Genomic DNA, 21754 nt, shown 5'->3' with positions numbered 1-21754 from the left:
TTTGTGTTTAGTCAAACGCGAACACACGGCATTTGTAGAATAATATTCCTAACTAAACTGTCTTTAGATAAAGGAATAAAGAAGAAAAGCTAAAACCTCTGGAGCAAGATATGATCTGTCTTGGCTTCTTTAAAACCCTTGTAGCCTTCTCTTATCTTTTTCACTCCAAAGGAAAAGAAAAAAAGAAACAAAGCTCAAAGCTAGTAGTTCCAAGATTGTGAGCATATATACTTCTTCTTAACAAGAAGAAGAAGAGGTAACAAGAAACAAAAGAAATTTTTTAGGAGAGGGGGTGGTGGTGTTAGCAGGAGAGGGGGTATATAGAAAGAAAGTGAATTTTCAGTTCTCAAAATAGGTTACGGTGTGAAATACAAGGGGGGGGTGTGGGGGGTGGGTGTTGGGGATAAGTTATGCGAACAGGAGCATCTAATTGTGCAGTGCAACAGACCCTCACAACAGAGGCTGCTTCAGTTTTGAAGCACTCTCTAAGCTTGGCCAGGAGAAGGGGCCATGCACAAGTCACCCCTCTTCATGTTGCTGCTATTCTCTTAACCTCAAGAGTCAGTCTTCTTAGAAAGGCTTGTCTCAAATCTCAACCAAATCATATAGCCACTTCTCATCATCATCATCCACTTCAGTGTAGAGCTCTTGAGCTATGTTTTAATGTGGCACTTAATAGGCTTCCAACAAGTCCTGGTCCACTCCTTCATGGCCAGCCTTGTTTGTCTAATGCTTTAATTGCTGCACTTAAAAGAGCACAAGCTCATCAGAGAAGAGGCTGCATAGAACAACAGCAGCAGCAGCCTCTTTTGGCTATTAAGGTTGAGTTAGAGCAGCTTATTTTGTCCATTTTAGATGACCCTAGTGTTAGTAGGGTTATGAGAGAAGCTGGTTTCTCTAGCACTGCAATTAAAAGCAATATAGAGGAATCAGCTTCTTCTGTTTCTTCAGTCTTTCAGTGTTACAATAGTAGCCCTGCTGGGATTTACTCTACACCTAGCTCTCCTCCTAATTCTGAGAACCCTACTAGTAATAGTTTTTGGAATAATTCCCAAAACCCTCTTCTCTTGTCTCCTCACAAGTACATCCAAACTAACACAGCTAATTCTTCAGATATTAAGTTGGTAATTGATGTGTTGCTGAGAAGTAACAACATCAAGAGGAGGAACGCAGTGATAGTTGGTGACAGCGCGTCCAGCACAGGAGGGCTTGTTGCAGAACTGATGGGGAAAGTGGAGAGAGGAGATGTACCTGAGGAACTGAAAGGATCACACTTCATAAAATTTCAGTTCACAGCAGCACCACTCATGTTGATGAAAAGAGAGGAAGTGGAGCTGAACATCTCAGACCTGAAAAGGAAAGTGGAATCTCTTACAGGAAGTAGTAGAAGAGGAGTCATTATCTACACAGGTGACTTGAAATGGACAGTTGACAGTCTTGCTGATCAAAGAGGAGGATTATCAATGTCTAACAAAGATTACTCTACTACTTTTGTTAATTATTATTGTCCAGTTGATCATCTTGTAGCTGAGATAGGAAGGTTAGTTTCTTCCTACAACAGTAGCAGCTCAAATGCAAAGGTTTGGTTGGTGGCTACAGCAAATTATCAGACTTATATGAAGTGCCAAATGAAACAACCTCCTCTTGATATTCAATGGTCTCTTCAGGCTATTTCTGTTCCATCTGGTGGTCTTGGCTTGAGTCTCAATTGTACAAGGTGAGCTAGCATTTCCCTTTATTTTTATTTTTTTGTCTTCTTCATACATGCTTCTTCCTTGATAATCATATACTATACTCTCTCACCTTCAATTTATTTAATACTATTTCCTTATTAACCTGTTTAAAAAAGATTGGTGTAATTTCTATATTTGAAAATAGTTAACTTTAAACTCTACTTTTAACTTTTTGATATGATGACATATTTAAGTCCAGAAGTTTTAAAAATCTTAGTATATGGTAATACAAGCATTATGACCTATTTAAAACTACAAATTTCCAAAAGTTTTCCTTTTTTGTAATATTCATGCCTAGTAAAACTATGTCATATATATATTGAATGAGGGGAGTATATTATACAATGTACTTTTCAAGTTTGAGAATGCACTACATTTGGTTCGTTCTTGGAGCTCTTTTTAGTGTCCTTTCTTTGTCGTTAAGACGTTAAGGTCTGCGTTTTGCTTTGTGTCCTTTCTTTCAATTGAATTTTCATGGTCTGAACGCTAAACAAAGCTAGCAGGATAAAGGAGCGTGCTATTGCCAAAAAGCAATGCTAAGAAGACAAATGTTAAATGGACATCTTTTGAATTTGTTGCATTCTTCTTCTCTTCTTTTTTCTGGATATGCTGCAATGTTTTAACTCATACGGTGAAAAAGGGAAAAAGGAAAGAAAAGAAATACCAAAAAACGATAAATAATACAACCTTTATTCAGTGTTTAGCAGGTGATGTTGCAGTATATGGGTTTTTGTCCCCAAGCATGTTTGTAGTATTGGTGGTAGCCTTTTTCAGGTTTCAAGGGAATTATATTCCCTTTTTGACTTCTTTTTGATATGGGAAAGCAGCTTAAAGAAGTGACACTAATTTTTATAATGGAGTCCTCCATTATTCAAATACTACAACTTTGTCATGCACTTAGTTCATTCCTTCTTTTCTTTTTCGTTTTAGTAAAATCACTTATTTTGTCCAATTACGCATAATTACTATATTTAGGTAAACTTGAAATGAAAAAAATTCTAGTTACATTGTTAATCTATAAAAGTTATGTGGTTTTAATTCTAGATAAATTAGTTGCTTTCTTCTTATAGCTCAGGCTAAGACTGCGTACAATAAATTTTTGTGGTCTGGTCCTTCCCCGGACCCCGCGCATAGTGGGGCTTAGTGCACCGAGCAACTCTTTTCTTCTTATAGCTGGAAAAATTGAAGTGTGCTAAACTTGTTTGTTAATTTAACAACTATATATTTCCCTGTTTTTGCAGTGCTCATGAACCAAGAATACCATTTTCTCAACAAATATTTGAGAAAAAGCCAGTTCCTAGCAAGGAGGAACAAGATGCACTCAGCTGTTGTGCAGAATGCACCTCCAATTATGAAAGAGAAGCTAGGTTGAAGTGTGGCCAGCAGAAAACTTCTGCATTGTATTCTACTATTACATGTGACACTAAGGATTCTGACAAGGGTCCATCCCTATTGCCTGATTGGCTCAAACCACATGACATTGATACCACTAAGAAGGTACAGATCCTAACAATTGTCACCTATTAGCCTACAATAATTCCACTTTAATACTCCCTCCATATCAAACAATGACAGAATTCTCAGCAGGACTCCATCGTACTCCTCCTAGAGCAAAGTCGGAAAAAAATAATTAATTCATTCTTGAAATCTGGAAAAATCACTTATTTTGGACCACAAAAAAAAGGTCAAAAAATCACTTATTTTGGACCGGAGGGAGTAATATCATTGACTCACATGTTGCTTTACTGATTTTTCAAATCAAGTTTATGTATATCGAAACTAATTAACCAAAACATATTTTAAATCATAATTTTATAACTGAAAAAATTAACAATATTTATAAACGATCCAGTAAAATTCTGCAAGTGGGGTCAGGGAAGGTGTGTATACTCAGACCTTACCCCCTACCCCGATGGGACAGAGGCTGTTTTCGAAGACCCTCAGCTCAAGAAAATATTTATAAACAAAATATTTGAAAATATTTGAAAAATTGAACTCTAAGGGAAGCATGTTGAACTCTTTAAATAGTAATATTTTTATATAAAACAAAATACGTAGTGTTACTTCTTCTTCTTTTTTTTAATTACTTTGAATACAACATCTTATTGTTGTCTTTTTTTTTTTATGGGGGACTGTCAGGATGATTTGGCTGAGTTGAAAAGAAAGTGGAGCAGCTTGTGCCAAAATCTTCATCAAGGAAAGAGTAATCAAAGTCAAATAAGTTCAATTTTGTGCAATGAATACAACAGCAGTACCGGGAAGAATTACTCCTTCAATTCACTGTACCCATGGTGGCCTAACCAGAACAGCATAATCACAGAGTGCAAATCAATTTCATTTTGTGATCCTCCAAGTTTGAAGCTTAATCAGGGAGCCAGCACTGTGCCAAGGTTCAGAAGGCAACAATCGTGCCATATCGAGTTCAGTTTCAGCAATGGCAATTCTAAAGATAATCAATCAGTTGAGCCAAACTTGGATTCTCTTAAAATCAGGGAAGGGAAAGAAGTGAAAATCACTCTTGCTCTTGGGAATTCAAAGCTTTCTAACACCGGGAGTTTGGGAGAACGAAACGTAGAAGAGATGCTCAAAATGTTACAAGAAAATTTGCCATGGCAAATGGAAAACATGCATACTATTTTGGATGCATTGATGGATTTCAGCACAATCAAGAAGCAGAAGAATTGGCTGCTGATTCAGGGGAATGACTCAATTGGGAAACAAAGATTGGCTCGAATTATAGCAAAATCTGTATTTGGTTCTGCTGACTTGATCCTGTGCATAAACATGAGAAAGAGGGAAAATACTCACGTAGAATTGCTCAACAAGACCTTGAGGAATAATGAAAAGCTTGTTGTCCTGGTGGAGGATGTTGATTTTGCTGATTCAGAGTTGTTCAAATTTCTTATGGATGCCTATGAAAATGGGAGCTCTAGCCATTTGTTCATCTTAGCAAGGACAAGTGATAATTTCACTGATGGAAGAGAGTACTACACAGAGTCTGTTATCCAGATGAAACTGCTGGTAAGTGTGAATCCTGGATCAGTATGTATTGATCATAAGAGAAAAGCTGAGTGGGAATTTTCTTTGCCTAACAATACCAAGAGTCCAAGAAACAATGTCATGGAAGATGTCTCCTCAATTACTGCTCAAAATGGGAAAATGAAGAAGGAATTCACAAGGCAATTGAGCTCAAACGCCCTTGACCTCAACATCAAAGCAGATGAGGTCGATGAGGAGGAGGAAGAAAACGAAGCCAAAACTGATGATTTTAGCCCCATTTCAAGTGACTTGACTCGCGACACAGCTAATGATCAACATCACAACAGCAACAACAACAACAATCCACCACTTGGCTTTCTCGACCACATCAAGAACCGCCTTGTCTTGAACCGCGATTCATCTCAAGAAAAGCAAATGAGAGAGATGTTCATGTTCAAGATCAGAAGGTCATTGGAGGATGTATGTGGGAGTAAAATACTAGACAGTTTCTGCTTGGAGGAAATGGTGATGGAGAAGGTTTTTGAGGGGTGTGGTTCATTTCTCAACAGCTTGTTTGATGAATGGCTAAAAGACATTTTTCAAACGAGCTTGCAAATGGTTGACAATATGGACAAACTCAAAGAGAAGGAGAATGTGATTATCAAGCTTTGTTTGGTGGGAGGTAAAGATGAGAGTGGCTTAAAGGATGGCTTCAAAGGTTCAGGTCTTCCTAGAGGGATTCAAGTTTCTATCATGGATTGAGTACGTAGTCGTTCTATAACATGTTGGTTTCCCTTGCCTATGCACCACTATCACGTGTCCTTGTGTAACTAGCTAGTCTTGTTTCTTAATAGAATGTCTACTTTGTTTTCAGTGTTTTGTTGCCAAAAATATACACTTAAACCCCTTTAATTTCTATGGTATGGATCTCTAACCATCTATACCATATGAAAACCTATGCATAGTCACCTATAATTTATGGACTAAAGAACAAAAGGTGTACAACTTAAAAATAATTAGTAGACATAAAACAATGACTATCTCTTTTAGTAAATATGTTTTCACTGATCAACAAAGGGTTGTGGTGGAGTGGTAAGTACTCCTTCATCCTTACCAGAGGGCTCGAGTTTGAGTCCCTGATATGGAGTCGCCTTTGTTATGGAGCGCTTTACCCCCCCTCCCCCCCCCCCCCAAAAGTGGGACTTTCCGGCGTAAATCCAGATTTAATTTGGCCTCAATGTGGGTACCGGACACTGGATGGAAAACAAAACAATATGCTTTAACTGAAATACTATTTTTCAAACTTTTCAAGTGTTAAAATGTGTCAAGTTAATAATTGAGGGAGAAGAATAGTTGTGAATTAATTAGATACTTAGATTATATTTTGTGTTAAAATGTGTCAAAGTTTATTTGCATGAAGAAGTTTGCACTTAATTAGGAAAAAGGAAACAAATACTACCCCTTCCTCTTTTTTTGAAAGCTCACGGAGTTTGAGATGTTAAGTTGACTCATATAGTACTATTATTTCACTTAACAGTATATATTAATTAAAGCAATAGTTGAGAAGTTAGTTTAAAAAATTATTCCCTTTATTTCAATTTATGTGGCATTAGTTTGTTGCCACGGTGTGTAAGAAAACAATAATTTTTGAAACTTGAATATTTAATAGGTTTTTCTATTTATAAGAGAATATCATTTATGGTAAAATAAGAATTTAAAATTAAATTGGCTTAAGATATAGAAAATGTCATTCCTTTGAAACACACTACTTCCTTCGTTTCAAATTAGACGAGGTACTTTCCTTTTTCGTCTATTCCAAAATAAATAACACATTTCTAAATTTGAAAATAACTCAATTTTAAATTCTTCATTTTAATCATTTTATCCTTAATAAAAAGCTTTTATAACCACAAATATTTTATGGCCCACAAAGCTTTTACCCCTTTAGCTTTTAAGATCACAAATTTCAAAAGTTTTTTTTTTCCTTATACTCTGTACCGAATCAAAGTAGCTTATCTAAATAAAAAAAGAGGAAGTAATAAGGAAACAATGCCATATAAAATGAATAGAGGGGCATTAAAGTATGTTCGTTTGATAGAGAAAATATCATATCAAGGTTTAAAAATTGAGTAGTTAAATTTTAGTAAAATATGATATCACAATTTAAAATATGAATAGTCAATTGAATTTGAAATATTTTTTAAGTTAAGAAAGTTGTATAAAATACTACTTCGGCACGGAATTTAAAAAACAAGAATAAAACTTTTGAAATTTGTGGGCTTAAAAGCTTAAGGAGTAAAAACTTTATGGGGCCATAACATTGTGTGGTTATAAAAGCTTTTCGTTAAGGATAAAATAGGTAAAATGACGAGTTTAAAGTTGAATTATTTCCAATTTTAGAAATCTGTCATTTATTTTGGAACAAACTAAAAATGAAAGTGCTTTATCTAATTTGAAACGGCGAGTAATATTTTTGATGTAATGTGTCAAGTATTTTGAAACATCTCAAACTAAAAAATAAAAAAAGATGTCACGTGTAAACTGAGATCATGTTTTATTTTCCTTTTATTAATTTCATAGACCAGGAATAAGACATGACTATGACCTATAGGTTTGTGGGAGCAGGGAGATATATACAAGGGCTCCATTGTTTTTCTTTTCTAGACTTCAATCAGCTCATCTTCATCATGAGGCCTAACAAATCTTTATGACTAAAGCCATATAACTGTTGGCTTAACTGTTCAATAAAGAAGTATCACTACGCGCCCTTTAAAGTACTTCGACGCCCACTAAGCAGGAGAGAGAGAGAATGAAAAAGACAGAAGTAGAGATGTTTGAAGAATTAAAAATAATGGGTGCAACAGGGACAAGCAATGCCACTTATCTTGGTTTTACATTTAAAATAGTGGCATTCATTTATATTGGCATAGTCAAAATTGACCATATCTGGAGTAAGCTTAATTGCATAAGACTAATTTATTCTTAACACAATTTATAGAGGTTCGTGGACTATTACTACGAGAGTTTTAATTGTGGTTTGATACAAAGGAAGGATAAAACTAATCTCATTCTTAGATATTGATTGATAAATAGTAGTAAAACAAGAGAAAAAATCCAAAAAAGGACAGCTCGGTGCATTACAGTCCCGATATGCGCCTGATAAAGAAAGAGTAGGGCAGCTCTCTATACATCAGAGTGAACTAACTCAAATAGTGCACCACAATGACTCTCACTATAGAAATATTACTTTAGAATATACTTAGCCCTCTTATATACATAAGACTTCAACTCAGACACACCTGGTTTAGATAAACTAGGAACTAAGACCATCTTTGACACATGAAGATGCATTAATCTATGATGCCATAACTCGACTTTATTATAAGAAAAAGCATTCAATGCTTGTGTGGAGGACATAAGACCAGAAGTCTCAAGGATGTTTTGTAGATCTCCTTGTCCTCACATCGACTCCCAAAGATCCCCGTCTTTGGGTCTTGAAAAAGACACAAATCAAAGACGAAAGCTATACTGGAGTTCAGGCTTTTTATTGTTAAGGAGCTCAAAAACAAGAGAATAAATGACGGAACATATAAAACAGAATATAACGGTAAGGACAAGATAGTGTTCTTTCACAGTACCACTCCCAACAATGGGAGTAGTAGAGCCATCAACATTCTTTAGCTTACACAACGATGTTGATGGGTTAAGTGAAGAGAAAATGATATTCATACCAGAGTAGTAATCAATAACACCGCTATTAATGATATACTATCTACTACTCGAGGCTAGAAGGGAGAATATTTTCTGCCTCTTTGCACAAAAAGAGACTGAGATGATGAAATGAATGGGCCATGATTTCCCCCAACTCCTTAATTAATGCCGCAATGGGGTCCTCACCCCTGCCTTTATAAGAGAAAACATTTATAATATATTTGATTTGTATGTGTTAAGCATATAACTTTTATCACATTCAGTCGCCTTTCAATTCAATCTCTGAGGAAGAGAAACATATAATTTATATATAGAAGAAACCTAATTTTGAGTTCTAATAAGGACCCGAAGAAGACAAGAGAACTGGACATTCACAAGATTGCTTTGATACTCATCATGATACATTTTTGTTGTAAGTGGGTGATTGATAAACACATATTATTAGGAGGCAGCAGCATGCTACATATACCATTTTCGCACCCGATCCTGTAGTTGGTAGGTTAAATCCATATATCCAAGTGATTGCATTGAAGTTTTGGGCATAAAGCGGAGCGATCCTGGGGAGAGAAGTAGAGTCCAGCAACATTAAGCCCCAACATTCATGTATAATTATATGTCTCATCATCACTATTAAACACTTTTCTTTTTCGCAAATCACCAATGCCAATATAAATAACATTCTCTTTTCTAAGTTCTTCAATTAAATGTATATTAGTTCCTATAACTGTATCTCCATTAATAAAGCACCCAATATTACCACATGGATAACAATTTCTTGAAACTTCTATTGTCGAATCACTATTAAAAATGTGTGTTTTCTAAACTCGTCAAAAGAAACAATTTTGTCAATACATTAAGTTATCAAAGTATAGAATCGAAAATATAAATTTGCGTGTTAAATCAAAAGGCAAGAAGCAAATCAAAAGGCACAAAGCCAATATAAAACTAAAAATTCCTTAATCGTTGGGCACTTCTATTTAAAAAGTAAAAAATTCTTTTAACTCCAAAATCTGATCAACAAATAAAATGTACTAAAATACTATATTTTTATCTCCATTATGCATATAATATGAAATTTCATAGGAGCAATAACTGCTTGGTCCCTTTTTTTCTCCCAAATATGTACAATGAATGGTGCAATTTGGCAGGAGGGTCTTGAAAATGTATTTTTAGGGCATTAAGTGAATTGAGAGAGTTTGGGTGAAAAGACAAAAACCCCCCAAAGAACTTATTAAGGTGGCAGGTGTTAGCCCCTTGACAAGGTTACTCAGCAGAGTTGTGGCACGAATTTTTATGATGGCCTTGGCACAACCTGAAACATTGGGGAAACATCATGATGGGCGCCTCGTCATGACAGACTATGTAGGATTGAAAAATGCACCTTAATAGAGGCAAGGCACATTTCACATGGACGTGTGGGTTGGCATGACAATAGAAAGGCAAAGTTATGCCAAGGCTGGGCCAATGCATATGCAAGGAAAATGCATGAGTAAGGCAAGGCAAAGCAAAGCATGGGCAAAGCAAGACAAGGAAAGACCATGACATGGCATGGCTAAGGCAAGGGCAGTGCAATGTGCACCAAGGCATGCAAATGGCTGGCAAGGCATATGGGCAGCTTGGCACGATAGATGGATATCAAGGCAGGCCCCAACACTTGGCATAATGCAAGTCTTTGGCGCAGCTGAGCAGTAGGCACAAGTGTGCAATGCACATGAGGGCAGTTGAGCGGTTATTTTGCTGTAAAACTAACTTGTTGTCACGACCCGAATTTTTCACCCTCGGGGGTCGTGATGGCACCTACTAATACGAGCTAGGCAAGCCAATCATTTGCACAATTTACCTTTTTACCCATTTTATATTCATTAATAATTTCGAAATAATAACATTTAAACAGCGCAATTTTACATAAGCGGAAGAAAAAGCAATAAGCTATCAGAACATGAACCCAATACAACTTGAATCTCGACTTCCCAGAACTGGTGCCACAATTTTACAGACGGTCTAAGAACACTACAAATAAAGGTCTGAAAGAAATAAATACAACACTGTCTCTGAAAATGCATGAAAGAAATAGGAATAGTAGATGGAAGGAGATGCCAAGGTTTGTGGACGCCTGCAGGACTACCTCGGGTCGCCTGATGATCAAGAATCATCAATCTCACTACGGTCCGAAGTCCACAACACTGGGGTCTGCACAAAAGAGTATAGAGTGTAGTATTAGCACAACCGACCCGATGTGCTGGTAAATGCCTAGCCTAACCTCGGCAAAGTAGTGACGAGGCTAGGACCAGACCACCAAACAAACTTGTGCAGTTATATAATATACAGCGGGAAGTAAAGCAAAAGTAAACAAGTAAAGATGGGAGGGGGAAACATGCTTCGGGGAATAACAGGTAAAAACAGAATATCAAGAGAATTATTAAGGAATCGAAATCCAACCACTAACATGAATAATGAAAATAAAGGCAAATTTCACTTTCTTTTCACATCTTGTTGTAGACGTGCAACCCGATCCTATTTCTTGTATCTCGTAGTAGGCATACCACCTGCTCCCATTTTACTATATCTTGTGGTAGGCGTACCACCCGCTCCCATTTTATCATATCTTTGTTGCGGCATGCAACCCAATCCATATATAATATTGTTGCGGTGTGCAACCCGATCTACATATAATATCGTTGCGGCGTGCAACCCGATCCACATATAATATTGTTGCAGCGTGCAACCCGATCCACATATAATATTGTTGCAGCGTGCAACCCGATCCATATATAATATTGTTGCGACCTGCAACCCGATCAATATATAATATTTACAATTATAACGAGAGTCCCGACAAGGGGTCAATAAGGTCTACCCTATCCCAGCAAGGGATTCGACAACATAAGTAATACGTCCCGGCAAGAGAGAAACAACTATAACGAAACTTGTTACAACACCTAACTACCTCAGCTATAACCAAACTTGTTCCACGAGAATAACCATAATCCTTACCCAACACAAAGAATCATCAACCTAAGCATCCGTAATATCCATTAAGAACACAATGCTAGGGAACCACAACTAAACAATAGCCCGACAAGGGGGCGACATAATGATATCTCCTCTTTCTCTTTTTCTTAACAACTCACTACACAACTCGAGCCAACGCTCTAGAGGTTCAATTATTACTTATACTTTAATAATTCATTATACAACTGGAGCCAAACGCTCCTCAATATTCATAGGTCACAATTCTTCCACAACTTTACACAACAAATAAAAATCTTCACCAAAGCATGAATAATACAACGAAATCATGAAAATCAAAATATAAGACTCACGGTCATGCTTGACACCAACACATAGATACTCGTCATATGCCTATACGTCGTACTCGACAAGAAGCAAATTGCAAATAGGACACAACTCCTAATATCTCAAGCTAAGGTTAGACCGAACACTTACCTCAAACATCCACGGACAACTCAAGCCTCAAACACTGCCTTTCCTTTCGAATTCAGCTCCAAATCAATTGTATCTATACATAATCGACTTAATAACATCAATAAATGGTAAACAATCCAATTCCAATACTTAATTATAGATTTCTAATCATTCTTCCCAAAAATCCAAAAATGACCCCGAGCCCGCTTGGTCAAAACACGAGGTTCGTACCAAAACCCAATCACACATTCACTCACGAGCCCGAATATATAATTTGTTTTGAAATCCGACCCCAAAACGAGGTCAAATTCCCAAATAATCAAAAAGCCCTAACTCTACCCAAATCCCCAATTTTCTACCCTTAATTCCATGTTTTTAGGCCTATAATCTAATAGATGTTGATGAAAATGGAAGAAAACAAGTTAAAGATTACTTACATAAGAGATTATGGTGAAGAAGCTCTTCAAAAATCGCCCCAAGAGGTGTGGAGAAGAAGAAGTTGTGAAATTTTGTGAAAATCCCGTATAGCTACTGTTCTGGACTATTAAAAATAACTGGGCGAATTTTGGTCTATGCGATCGCGGACAAGGGATTGTGATCTCATAAGGTAAATGTGGCTGAGCACTGCGATCGCGGACAATACCATGTGATCACATATAAGAAAATGAAAGCTGGGGCTAACACATTGCGATCGCGTAAGAATGAATGCGATCGCATAGAACAAATTGTGATCTTCCGGAAATTTACTCTACGCGATCGCGGAAGGACCTATGCGATCGTATAGCACAAAACAGGACCCCTGAGGTTTACTCTATGCGATCGCATAGTACAAAATCACTGAACACTAGAAACGGCAGAAAACTAGATTTTTCCAAGTCTAAAACACTACGACACCTATCCAAAACTCACCCGAGCCCTCGGGACTCCAAACCAAATATACACACAACCTCAAAAATATCCTACGGACTTATTCATGTGATTAAATTGCAAAAATAACATCATGAACATCGAATTAAACCTCAAAATCAAAGAATTTTCTCAAACTTCTTAAAACATCCTTTTTTTTTGCAATTTAGGTCTGAATCACGTCAAATGACATCCGTTTTTCACCAAATTCTACAGAAACGTCTTAAATCATATATAAGACCTGTGCCGGGTGACAGAACCAAAATACGGGCCCCAATATCATCATGTTCTAATAAAATTTCATTTCAAAATCCTTTAAACAATTTCAGAAAAAATATTTATTTCAAAATTCATTTCTCGGGCTTGGGACCTCGGAATTCGATTTCGGGCATACTCCCAAGTCCCATATTTTTCTACGGACCCTCCGAGACCGTCAAATCATGGGTCCGGGTCCGTTTACCCAAAACATTGACCGAAGTCAAATTAATTCATTTTATAGTTAAAATTTATCATTTTTCATAGATTTTCACATATAGGCTTTCCGGTTACGTGCCCAGACTGCGCACACAAATCGAGGTGATGCTAAAATAGGTTTTTAAGGCCTCAGAACATAGAATTTCATTTAAAATAAGTGAAGACCTTTTGGGTCATCACACTTGTAGCCATGATTGGCACGTGCGTTTTGTATCTTGTCTCTTTTTGTTGATTCAGATTTGCCCAACGGTTGGGGCTTGTCAACTGCTTTGTTTAGATGTTGTTAAGTATAATTGGGCAGGATGCACTATAAAAACGTGCACACAGCCAGTCCCAAACACAGACTTAGTCTTGTGGTTATTTTATTGTGCCAAAAACGTCTAAATGTATTCCTAAGGGTAGGAAATCTTTCTAAGGCAGGGAACTAAGGCGTTCTTTATTCTTCGATATAGATTTGGCTTTGTTGTGTTCTTGTATTCACATATTAATGCAACTTGAGAAGACATTCTTGTAAATTCGTGTCTGCCTCTTACTTTCTTTGCTGCTTAAATTTATTCTAAGACCCAAACGTCTAAAAATAATTTTAAGTATTGGAAGGATGAATTCAAGTGCTAGGCTTTATTGCCGCACGGAGGTGAACCTCACTAATTGATGGCATGTAATCTCTGGCGGCTTGGAATTTGATCCAGATAGGGGATAGAGAGCAACGAGTAATCAGGGGAGATATCCCTTATCTGGATCCAATTCCAAGACGCCTAGTGGCGGACCTAGAATTTTATGCAAGCGGGTTCAATCTTAGAAGTACATAACTTTAGTCGTAAAATAGTAATTATCAAGTGGGTTCAAATGGAGTACCTCCAGTCTACCCCGATGGAGCTCCAATTGTGGACCTAATCGATGTTATCTCCCATATTGCCATTAATGGGAATGTGGGTATCGATCTTGAAAATAGAGTCCGTAGAGATGCTCGAACAGTCGATCAGAGCATACAAAGTGGTGGAGAAGGCAGAATTAGCCTTTGAATGATATTCGAAATGTTGCAGACTCAACAAGCTGCAATAGCATAACTCCAAAATTAGAATAGTGCTCCAAGCAGGATCGAGCTCGAGTCATCACAAGAAATTGTTTGTAGAGCAAAATCGGTGCCGAAGATATCGAATGGAGGAGAATCGGAGATCAATCCTACTATCGTAAAGATGCTCGAGGAACTGACAAAGAGAATCGAGATAGGGGAGAAGAATATCAAGGAAAATGATAAGAAAGTGGAAACTTATAACTCTAGGGTCGACTAAATCCCGGGGCACCACCGAGATTGAAAGGGCTTGATTCCAAATAGTTTGTCCAAAAACCTTTACCCCCGCGTGCGGCTCCGAAGCCAATCCCTAAAAAGTTCCTTATGCCCGTGATTTCGTAGTATAACTGGATGACAGTTCCAAACAAATACATCACCTCATATACGTGTGCCATCAAGGGAAATGACTTGGAAGATGACGAGATTGAATCTGTATTGCTGAAAAAATTCGGGGAGACTTTATCGAAGGGTGCTATGATATGGTACCATAATATACCACCTAATTCTATTGATTTATTTGCTATACTTGCAGATTCCTTTGTAAAGGCGCACGCCAGAGCCTTTAAGTTTGCAACAAGAAAGTCGGATCTACTCAAAGTTAGGCAGAGAGATAACGAGATGCTCAGGGAATTCGTATCTAAGTTCTAAATTGAGAGAATGGATTTGCCACCAGTCACCGACAATTGGGCTATTCAAACTTTCACTCCAGGTCTTAACGTTCGAAGTTCAGTGGCTTCCCAGCAGCTGAATCAAATTTGATTGAATACCTAGCAATTGCTTGGGCCGATGTACGCAATCGGTATCAATCGAAGATCAGGGTCGAGGATGATCAACTGGGGGATCCTTCTGGGTGCGTTTAACCTAATAGGCCCATGGATAGAATCAATAGAGATATCAACCAAAAACCGAGGTAAAAAAGAAATCGATATCAACCGTATAAAGGGGACTGTAGAGACAGCGGGTCTGGGCAAAATTCTACACGGAATGAGAGGGGAAATGATCGAGGTCAAAGTTCACAGGGAATTGGTATTAAGGAAGGTCACATTAAACAGCCAAAATCCAAATGAAGGTACGACCCCATTTCAATTCTTTCTATTTTTTGACTAACACTTGCAGGTTAACGACAAGGAGCGGCAAGAAGCTTTGAATCTTAAATCACATATTGCACTCTTTTTTCCTTGAACCATTTTTTTCCCGGTTGGGTTTTTGGAAAGGTTTTCAATGAGGCAATATCGGATCGTGCTAACTTATAATTGAAGGCCGACTACGAATCAGTGTTAAAGACAGCATCTGAGGTTCCCTACAATAAACCTCGAATACTGAGAGGCATTGCCTTTGGCTGCTAACTTTGTTGCGAGGAAATTACTTCATAATGACCGGGTCTCGATAGGGCCAAATGGCCGAATGAACTGTACCCACATAGGTTGTTCGAGCCTGGCTCAAAAGATGTACGCATGAGTAATAATTTTTCTCAAAAGTAAAGAGAAGTATTTTTCCTTGCAATTATTGTCATGACCCAAACCAGAGGGCCATGACTAGCACCTGACATACTTGCCGAGCACCAATGTACATTTTATCTAACCTTCTTTATTATATTTTAGGGCCGACGAGATCAATATAATAGTAGACAAGAATCATGGACAACCAACAATGAAAGATGATGGCATGAACATACATAACATGGGATGACTAGACAATCAAGAGACTACATATATGGTATGAGCTACCACGCTACCATGAAAGACTATACAACAAAAATCAGTCAACAAGGCATACCAAACTATACATAAGTCGACACTTGTCTATGAGCCTCTAAAGGAACATAAGTTCTACAACATTGCCAAAATAGGGCCTCGACATACCCATAATGTCTATAACAAAAATGCATACCGAGACCATGACAAGTCTGGGGAAGAGATCTCGCCAATAACCACTGAATTGGGTAGCCTACTATGGTAGAGGTGCTGCATCTACCCGTCTATCAGGACCTGCAACACGACATGCAACTTCCACAAATAAAAAGGACTTCAGTATGAATAAAGTACTGAGTATGTAAGGAAGAAAAGCATAAGTATGAACAATACTGTAAATAGGGATAGAGAATATACAACCTGTAACATCTGGGTATCTCTAAGGGCTACTGACATGAAATGCATGATACATACATATATATACATAAACTTTTAAAACAACATGAAATGCATGATACATACATATATATACACAAAATTTTAAAACATATGCCTCTGTGGGCATCATCATCATCATATCATACCCGGCTGTAATAGGCTAAAAAAAAATGTACCCGACCATCATAAGGCTTGGTAGAATCGTATCCGGCCACGTGGAGCTCGGTAAAACCCAACTGATTAGTGGTTGCACAATAGGTGCCGTACCCAGCCGACTATAGCGCGACTCGGTAGAGTAAAATAGATACATATTTTCAATGCATGCTCGACTCATGGAATCACGTTCTAAACCTTTCGGAGTGATGTAAGGTCAATATCCTCTTTACACGTTATTAGGACTAACTCTTCACCGTGAACCTTATAAGAATCAGGAAGTACCAATAACATTGATAACATAAGAATAAGAAAAGAAACATCAACATCAATCATTCCAAAAAAGGGGAAACAATGTAAGTACTGCTAGCTTCTAAGAGTAGAGTATCTTTGAAAGCTCGTTCATTACAATATGTACAATCAGAGTCGTGCAAAAGAAGGAAAGAGATATACTCACATACCTTGTATATACTACCCAACCTCAAGCTATGCAAATTTCATGACTCCTTAGTCTACAATAGGAAAAATGACACTATCGTTAACGTTTAAGCGTCGTAACTATTATGTACCGACCACAACCTATTTTACGATTAAATGGACAACACCTCCCCTATTTATATGACTTACCAAAAGTGAAAAGAATCACCAAACAGCCCAAATAACATCAATATTAATCATATTGAGTATCCCAAAATAGTCCACCAACCGATAACATTACTACCAAGCCTTTCAATATATATTTCACAAGTTCTAGCTTCAATGACTTAGCCGCAACTTGGATAATCTTAAATACATGTAGAGTAAGAGGTTCCTTACTTTTAGACTTAAAGAACAACTCCAATTTGACCTTAATTGACCACGAAATATCCTCCAATGCTGCCACAACAACAAGGAAGCGAAACTAGCAATCAATTAGGGGTTTTCGGCACTAGAATCACTTTAGAAGACTTGAAATCACCTAGGGTTTGATATTAAAAATTTGATGGAGCATTTACAGAACATAATACCCTTAAAAAAACCTCTCACATGAGCTGAAACAACACAAAAATGAGCAACAACAAGAAGAACAAAAAACTTACTAGCGCCACGGGATTCCCGACACTTGTTTTGTGTTGTTTGCCCTTTGTTTGGATCTTGAATCTTGAGGGAACCTTAAGAGGGTGTTTCTAGGGTTCTAAGGTCTGAATATACTGAAAATAATGACTTAAAATGGGTTGGAGGCATCATATATATATCCAAATATCTTAAACCGCCTAAGTGGGCCCCATAGAGAGGTGTTTGGCGCAGCCTTGCGAAAATGCGAATATCTCTCTACTCCGAGATGATATCGACAAACGGTTTAATGATTTGGAAACAAGACTCATTGATATTCAATTTTGTGGGTATATCACCCCATAATTCCAATTAAATTGGGAGAAAAGTGTAGTAACATTTGACCTAATGTTTAAGTAAAATTATGAATCTAAGTTGCGACAACTTTTGTCGACTTTTGTTTCATAACTCGTTTGACCTCAAGACTTATGATACGGATATTATTTGATTCAAATACCTTAAAACACAACCTCTTGAGTGTATTAAGTACCTCTAGGTTTACCCGAAAATACGGCTGACAACATCCTTAATTCGTTTAACTTCTAATACTTGTTAACCACCCTTATACACCTTTGTAACATTTAAGACCAATAGGATTAACTTCTTATCATCTCAAAGATAATCTCTTCTTGGATTTACGTTGACTAACTTACTGCATAAACTAACGTACGTGAATATGGGTTGTAACACCCTCCTCCTTAGGAACATTCGTCCTCGAATGTAAGGGTTTATGGGGAGTCCAAATCATCGTGGATTCCAACGGAAATTTCCCGACGATTTTCCCCTATAAAATGGTCACTAGTCAAACTTTCATACATTTAAGTCCAACGTATGGCCTCACAAGGTTATATAAAGCATAATGGATATGTACATTATCTGCATATCACCATTTGTATTAAGGAAGAGTATTCTCAAGCTATTGCTTACCTCATAGAGTTGTTTCACCTTCTCATGTATCCTGCGTTCCCCTAGCATCCTCGTTATCTTTATTCTGGAAAAGGTAAGGGTATTTAGACTTCATCTCATCTTATGTTTCCCATGTCATTTCTTCCATATTCTTGTTCCTCCACAATACTTTGACGGAAGCTACATCTTTTGTTCTCAGCTTGCGGGCTTGTCGATCTAATATAGCCACTGGCACTTCTTCATATGATGATCCTCTATAACATGTACATATTTGATAGGGACGACTAGAGAAGGGTCTCCAATACATTTCCTCAACATATATACATGGAATATCAGATGGACAAATTCCAATTTGGATGGCAATTCTAACTCATAAGCAACCTGTCCAATTCGTCAAAGAATTTTATATGGACCGATATATCGAGGACTCCACTTACCCTTCTTCCCAAAACGCATAACACCCTGCATCGACGAGATCCTCAATAAAACCCAATCACCAACCTCCAACTCCAGATCACGATGTCGTACATCGGAATAAGTCGTTTGCCTGCTTTGCGCTGTCTTCCGTCGTTCTTGTATCACTTTCACCTTCTCAATGGCTTGGTGAATTAAATCTGGCCCATATAATTTTGTTTCACCAACTTCAAACCATCTAACTAGTGATCTACATCTTCTCCCATACAGTGTTTCGTACGGATCCATTTTAATACTAGAATGGTTGCTATTATTGTAGGCAAATTCTATGAGTGGTAGATGGTCATCCCAATTCCCCTTGAAATCCAGAACATATGCTCGTAGCATATCTTCAAGTTTCTGAATGGTACGTTCGGCATGTTTGTCAGTTTGTGAATGGAATGCAGTGCTGAATTCACTTGTATGCCTAAACTCTTCTGAAAAGACCTCCAAAAGTTAGCCGTAAATTGAGCTCATCGATCTGATATAATAGATACCAGCACACCATGAAGCCTAACAATCTCCTTGTATAACTTCACATAATCTTCAGCCGTGTAAGTTGTCTTAACTGGCAGAAAATGGGCACACTTTGTAAGTCGATCAACTATCACCCAGATGGAGTAAAACTTATGATAAAAGTGAGGTAACCCAATAATGAAGTCCATATTAATCACCTCTCATTTCCAGGTCAGAATCTCTATATTCTAAAGAAATCAACCAGGTTTCTGATGTTCTATCTTTACTTGTTGACAATTGGGACACCGGGCTACAAATTCTACAATAGACTTCTTCATGTTATCCCACCAATAATGCTCCTTGATATCATGATAAATCTTTGTCGAGCCGAGATGGATGGAATATCGGGATTGATGAATCTCATTCATAATCTTCTCTCGCAACCTTGCCATATTACGCACACATAATCGGCCTTGGTATCTCAGTGCTCCATCTCATCCGATCTCAAAAGCTGTAATTTTATGGTATCTTAGTGCTCCATCTCCTCCGATCTCAAAAGCCATAATTTTACACTGCTGAATGATCTCTCTCAATCGTACTAAGATAGGATCTTCATATTGCCGTGCTTTTACCTATGCTACAAAAGATGATTATGATGTATTCTGTACAGTAACACCTCTGTAATCAGAGTCTAACAATCTGATTCTCATATTGGCTAGCCGATGAAGCTCTTTTGTCAACCCCTGTCTACCTACCTCAATGTGTACTAATCTTCCCATTGACTTATAACTGAGAGCGTCTGCCACAACATTGGCTTTACCAGGATGGTACAATATCTCGACATCGTAATCTTTTCGTAATTCAAGCCACCTACGCTGCCTTAAATTCAACTCCTTCTGCTTGAAGATGTATTGTAAACTCTAGTAATCTGTGTAGATGTCAACATGGACGCTATATAAGTAGTGCCGCCATATCTTCAAAGCATATATTAATGCAGCCAATTCCAAATCATGGGTTGGATAATTCTTTTCATGCTTCTTGAATTGTCTTGATGCATAAGCAATCACCTTCCCATGCTGCATCAATACGCACCCCAAACCTATACCTGAGGCATCACAATATACAACATAACCTTCTGTTCCTTCAGGGAGAGTGAGCACTGGTGCGGATGTCAATCGATTCTTCAGAAGCATCAGACTACTGGAACTTGGTATCTTTCTGTGTTAACTTAGTCAATGGTATTAATATAGAGGAAAACCCTTCTACAAACCGCCTATAATATCCTGCTAGCCCCAGGAAGCTACGGACTTCTGATGGTGTTGTAGGTCTTGGCCAGTTCTTTACTGCATCGATCTTCTGAGTTTCGACACTAATACCCTCGTCAACTATCACATGGCCAAGGAATGCTATTGAGTTCAGCTAGAATTCACATTTGGAGAGCTTAGTATATAATTTACGATTCTGAAGCATCTGTAATACTATCCGCAAGTGGCCCGCATGTTCCGCCTCGGAACGAGAATACACCAGAATGTTATCAATGAATACAATCACGAACACATCAAGATAGGGCCTGGATACAGTATTCATGAGATCCATAAAAGCTACTGGGGCATTTGTTAGCCCGAACGACATCACCACGAACTCAAAGTGCCCATATCTTGTCCAGAATGTCGTCTTTGGAATATCCTTCTCCTTAACTCTCACCTGATGATACCCTGAACGTAAGTCAATTTTGGAGAAATACTTGGCACCCTGGAGTTGGTCAAACAGGTCGTCAATCCTTGGAAGTGGATACTTGTTCTGTATAGAAAACTTATTCAACTGTCGATAATTGATACACATCCTTAACGACCCGTCTTTCTTCTGCACGAACAAAACTGGCGCACCCCAAGATGGAGTGCTAGGCCTAATAAAGCCCTTATCCAGCAAGTCCTTCAACTGCACCTTGAAGTCTCGCAACTCTGCCGGGGCCATTCTGTATGGAGGGATAGATATCGGTTGAGTGTCAGGCAACAGATCAATGCTAAACTCAATCTCCCTTTCAGGAGGAAGGCCTGGGAGTTCATCTGGGAAAACATATGGAAATTCATTGACCACGGGGATTGATTGTAGAGTAGGCAGTTTCGTCTCCGCATCCTTAACGTGAACGAGATGATAAATGTAACCTTTTGAGATCATTTTCCTTGCCTTAAGATAAGAAATAAACCTACCATTCGGTGTAACAATGTTCCCCTTCCATTCAATGACGGGTTCAATAGGAAACT

General features: G+C 37.9%; 1 protein-coding gene across 1 annotated transcript; it reads left to right on the top strand.

Moving 5' to 3' along the window:
- The first annotated feature begins 386 nt into the window (after window positions 1-386).
- Window positions 387-5585, top strand: LOC104213717 (protein SMAX1-LIKE 4). Its single transcript, XM_009763254.2, has 3 exons — window positions 387-1717; window positions 2975-3230; window positions 3873-5585. Exons 1-3 carry the CDS (start codon window positions 411-413, stop codon window positions 5472-5474), a joined length of 3165 nt encoding a protein of 1054 aa, XP_009761556.1. The 5' UTR covers window positions 387-410; the 3' UTR covers window positions 5475-5585.
- The last annotated feature ends 16169 nt before the right edge of the window (window positions 5586-21754 follow it).

Source organism: Nicotiana sylvestris, chromosome 11, assembly GCF_000393655.2.
Source record: "Nicotiana sylvestris chromosome 11, ASM39365v2, whole genome shotgun sequence".
NCBI classification, from domain to species: Eukaryota; Viridiplantae; Streptophyta; class Magnoliopsida; order Solanales; family Solanaceae; genus Nicotiana; species Nicotiana sylvestris.
Note: the sequence above shows the minus strand (reverse complement) of the source record. Positions and strands in the feature narration are given on the sequence as shown.

Excerpts from the sequence above, each read along its gene's own strand:
- LOC104213717 (XM_009763254.2), top strand. The coding sequence starts at position 411 with ATGCGAACAGGAGCATCTAATTGTGCAGTGCAACAGACCCTCACAACA. Across the intron at positions 1,718-2,974 it reads TTGAGTCTCAATTGTACAAG|TGCTCATGAACCAAGAATAC; the intron begins GTGAGCTAGCAT and ends CTGTTTTTGCAG. Across the intron at positions 3,231-3,872 it reads ACATTGATACCACTAAGAAG|GATGATTTGGCTGAGTTGAA; the intron begins GTACAGATCCTA and ends GGGGACTGTCAG.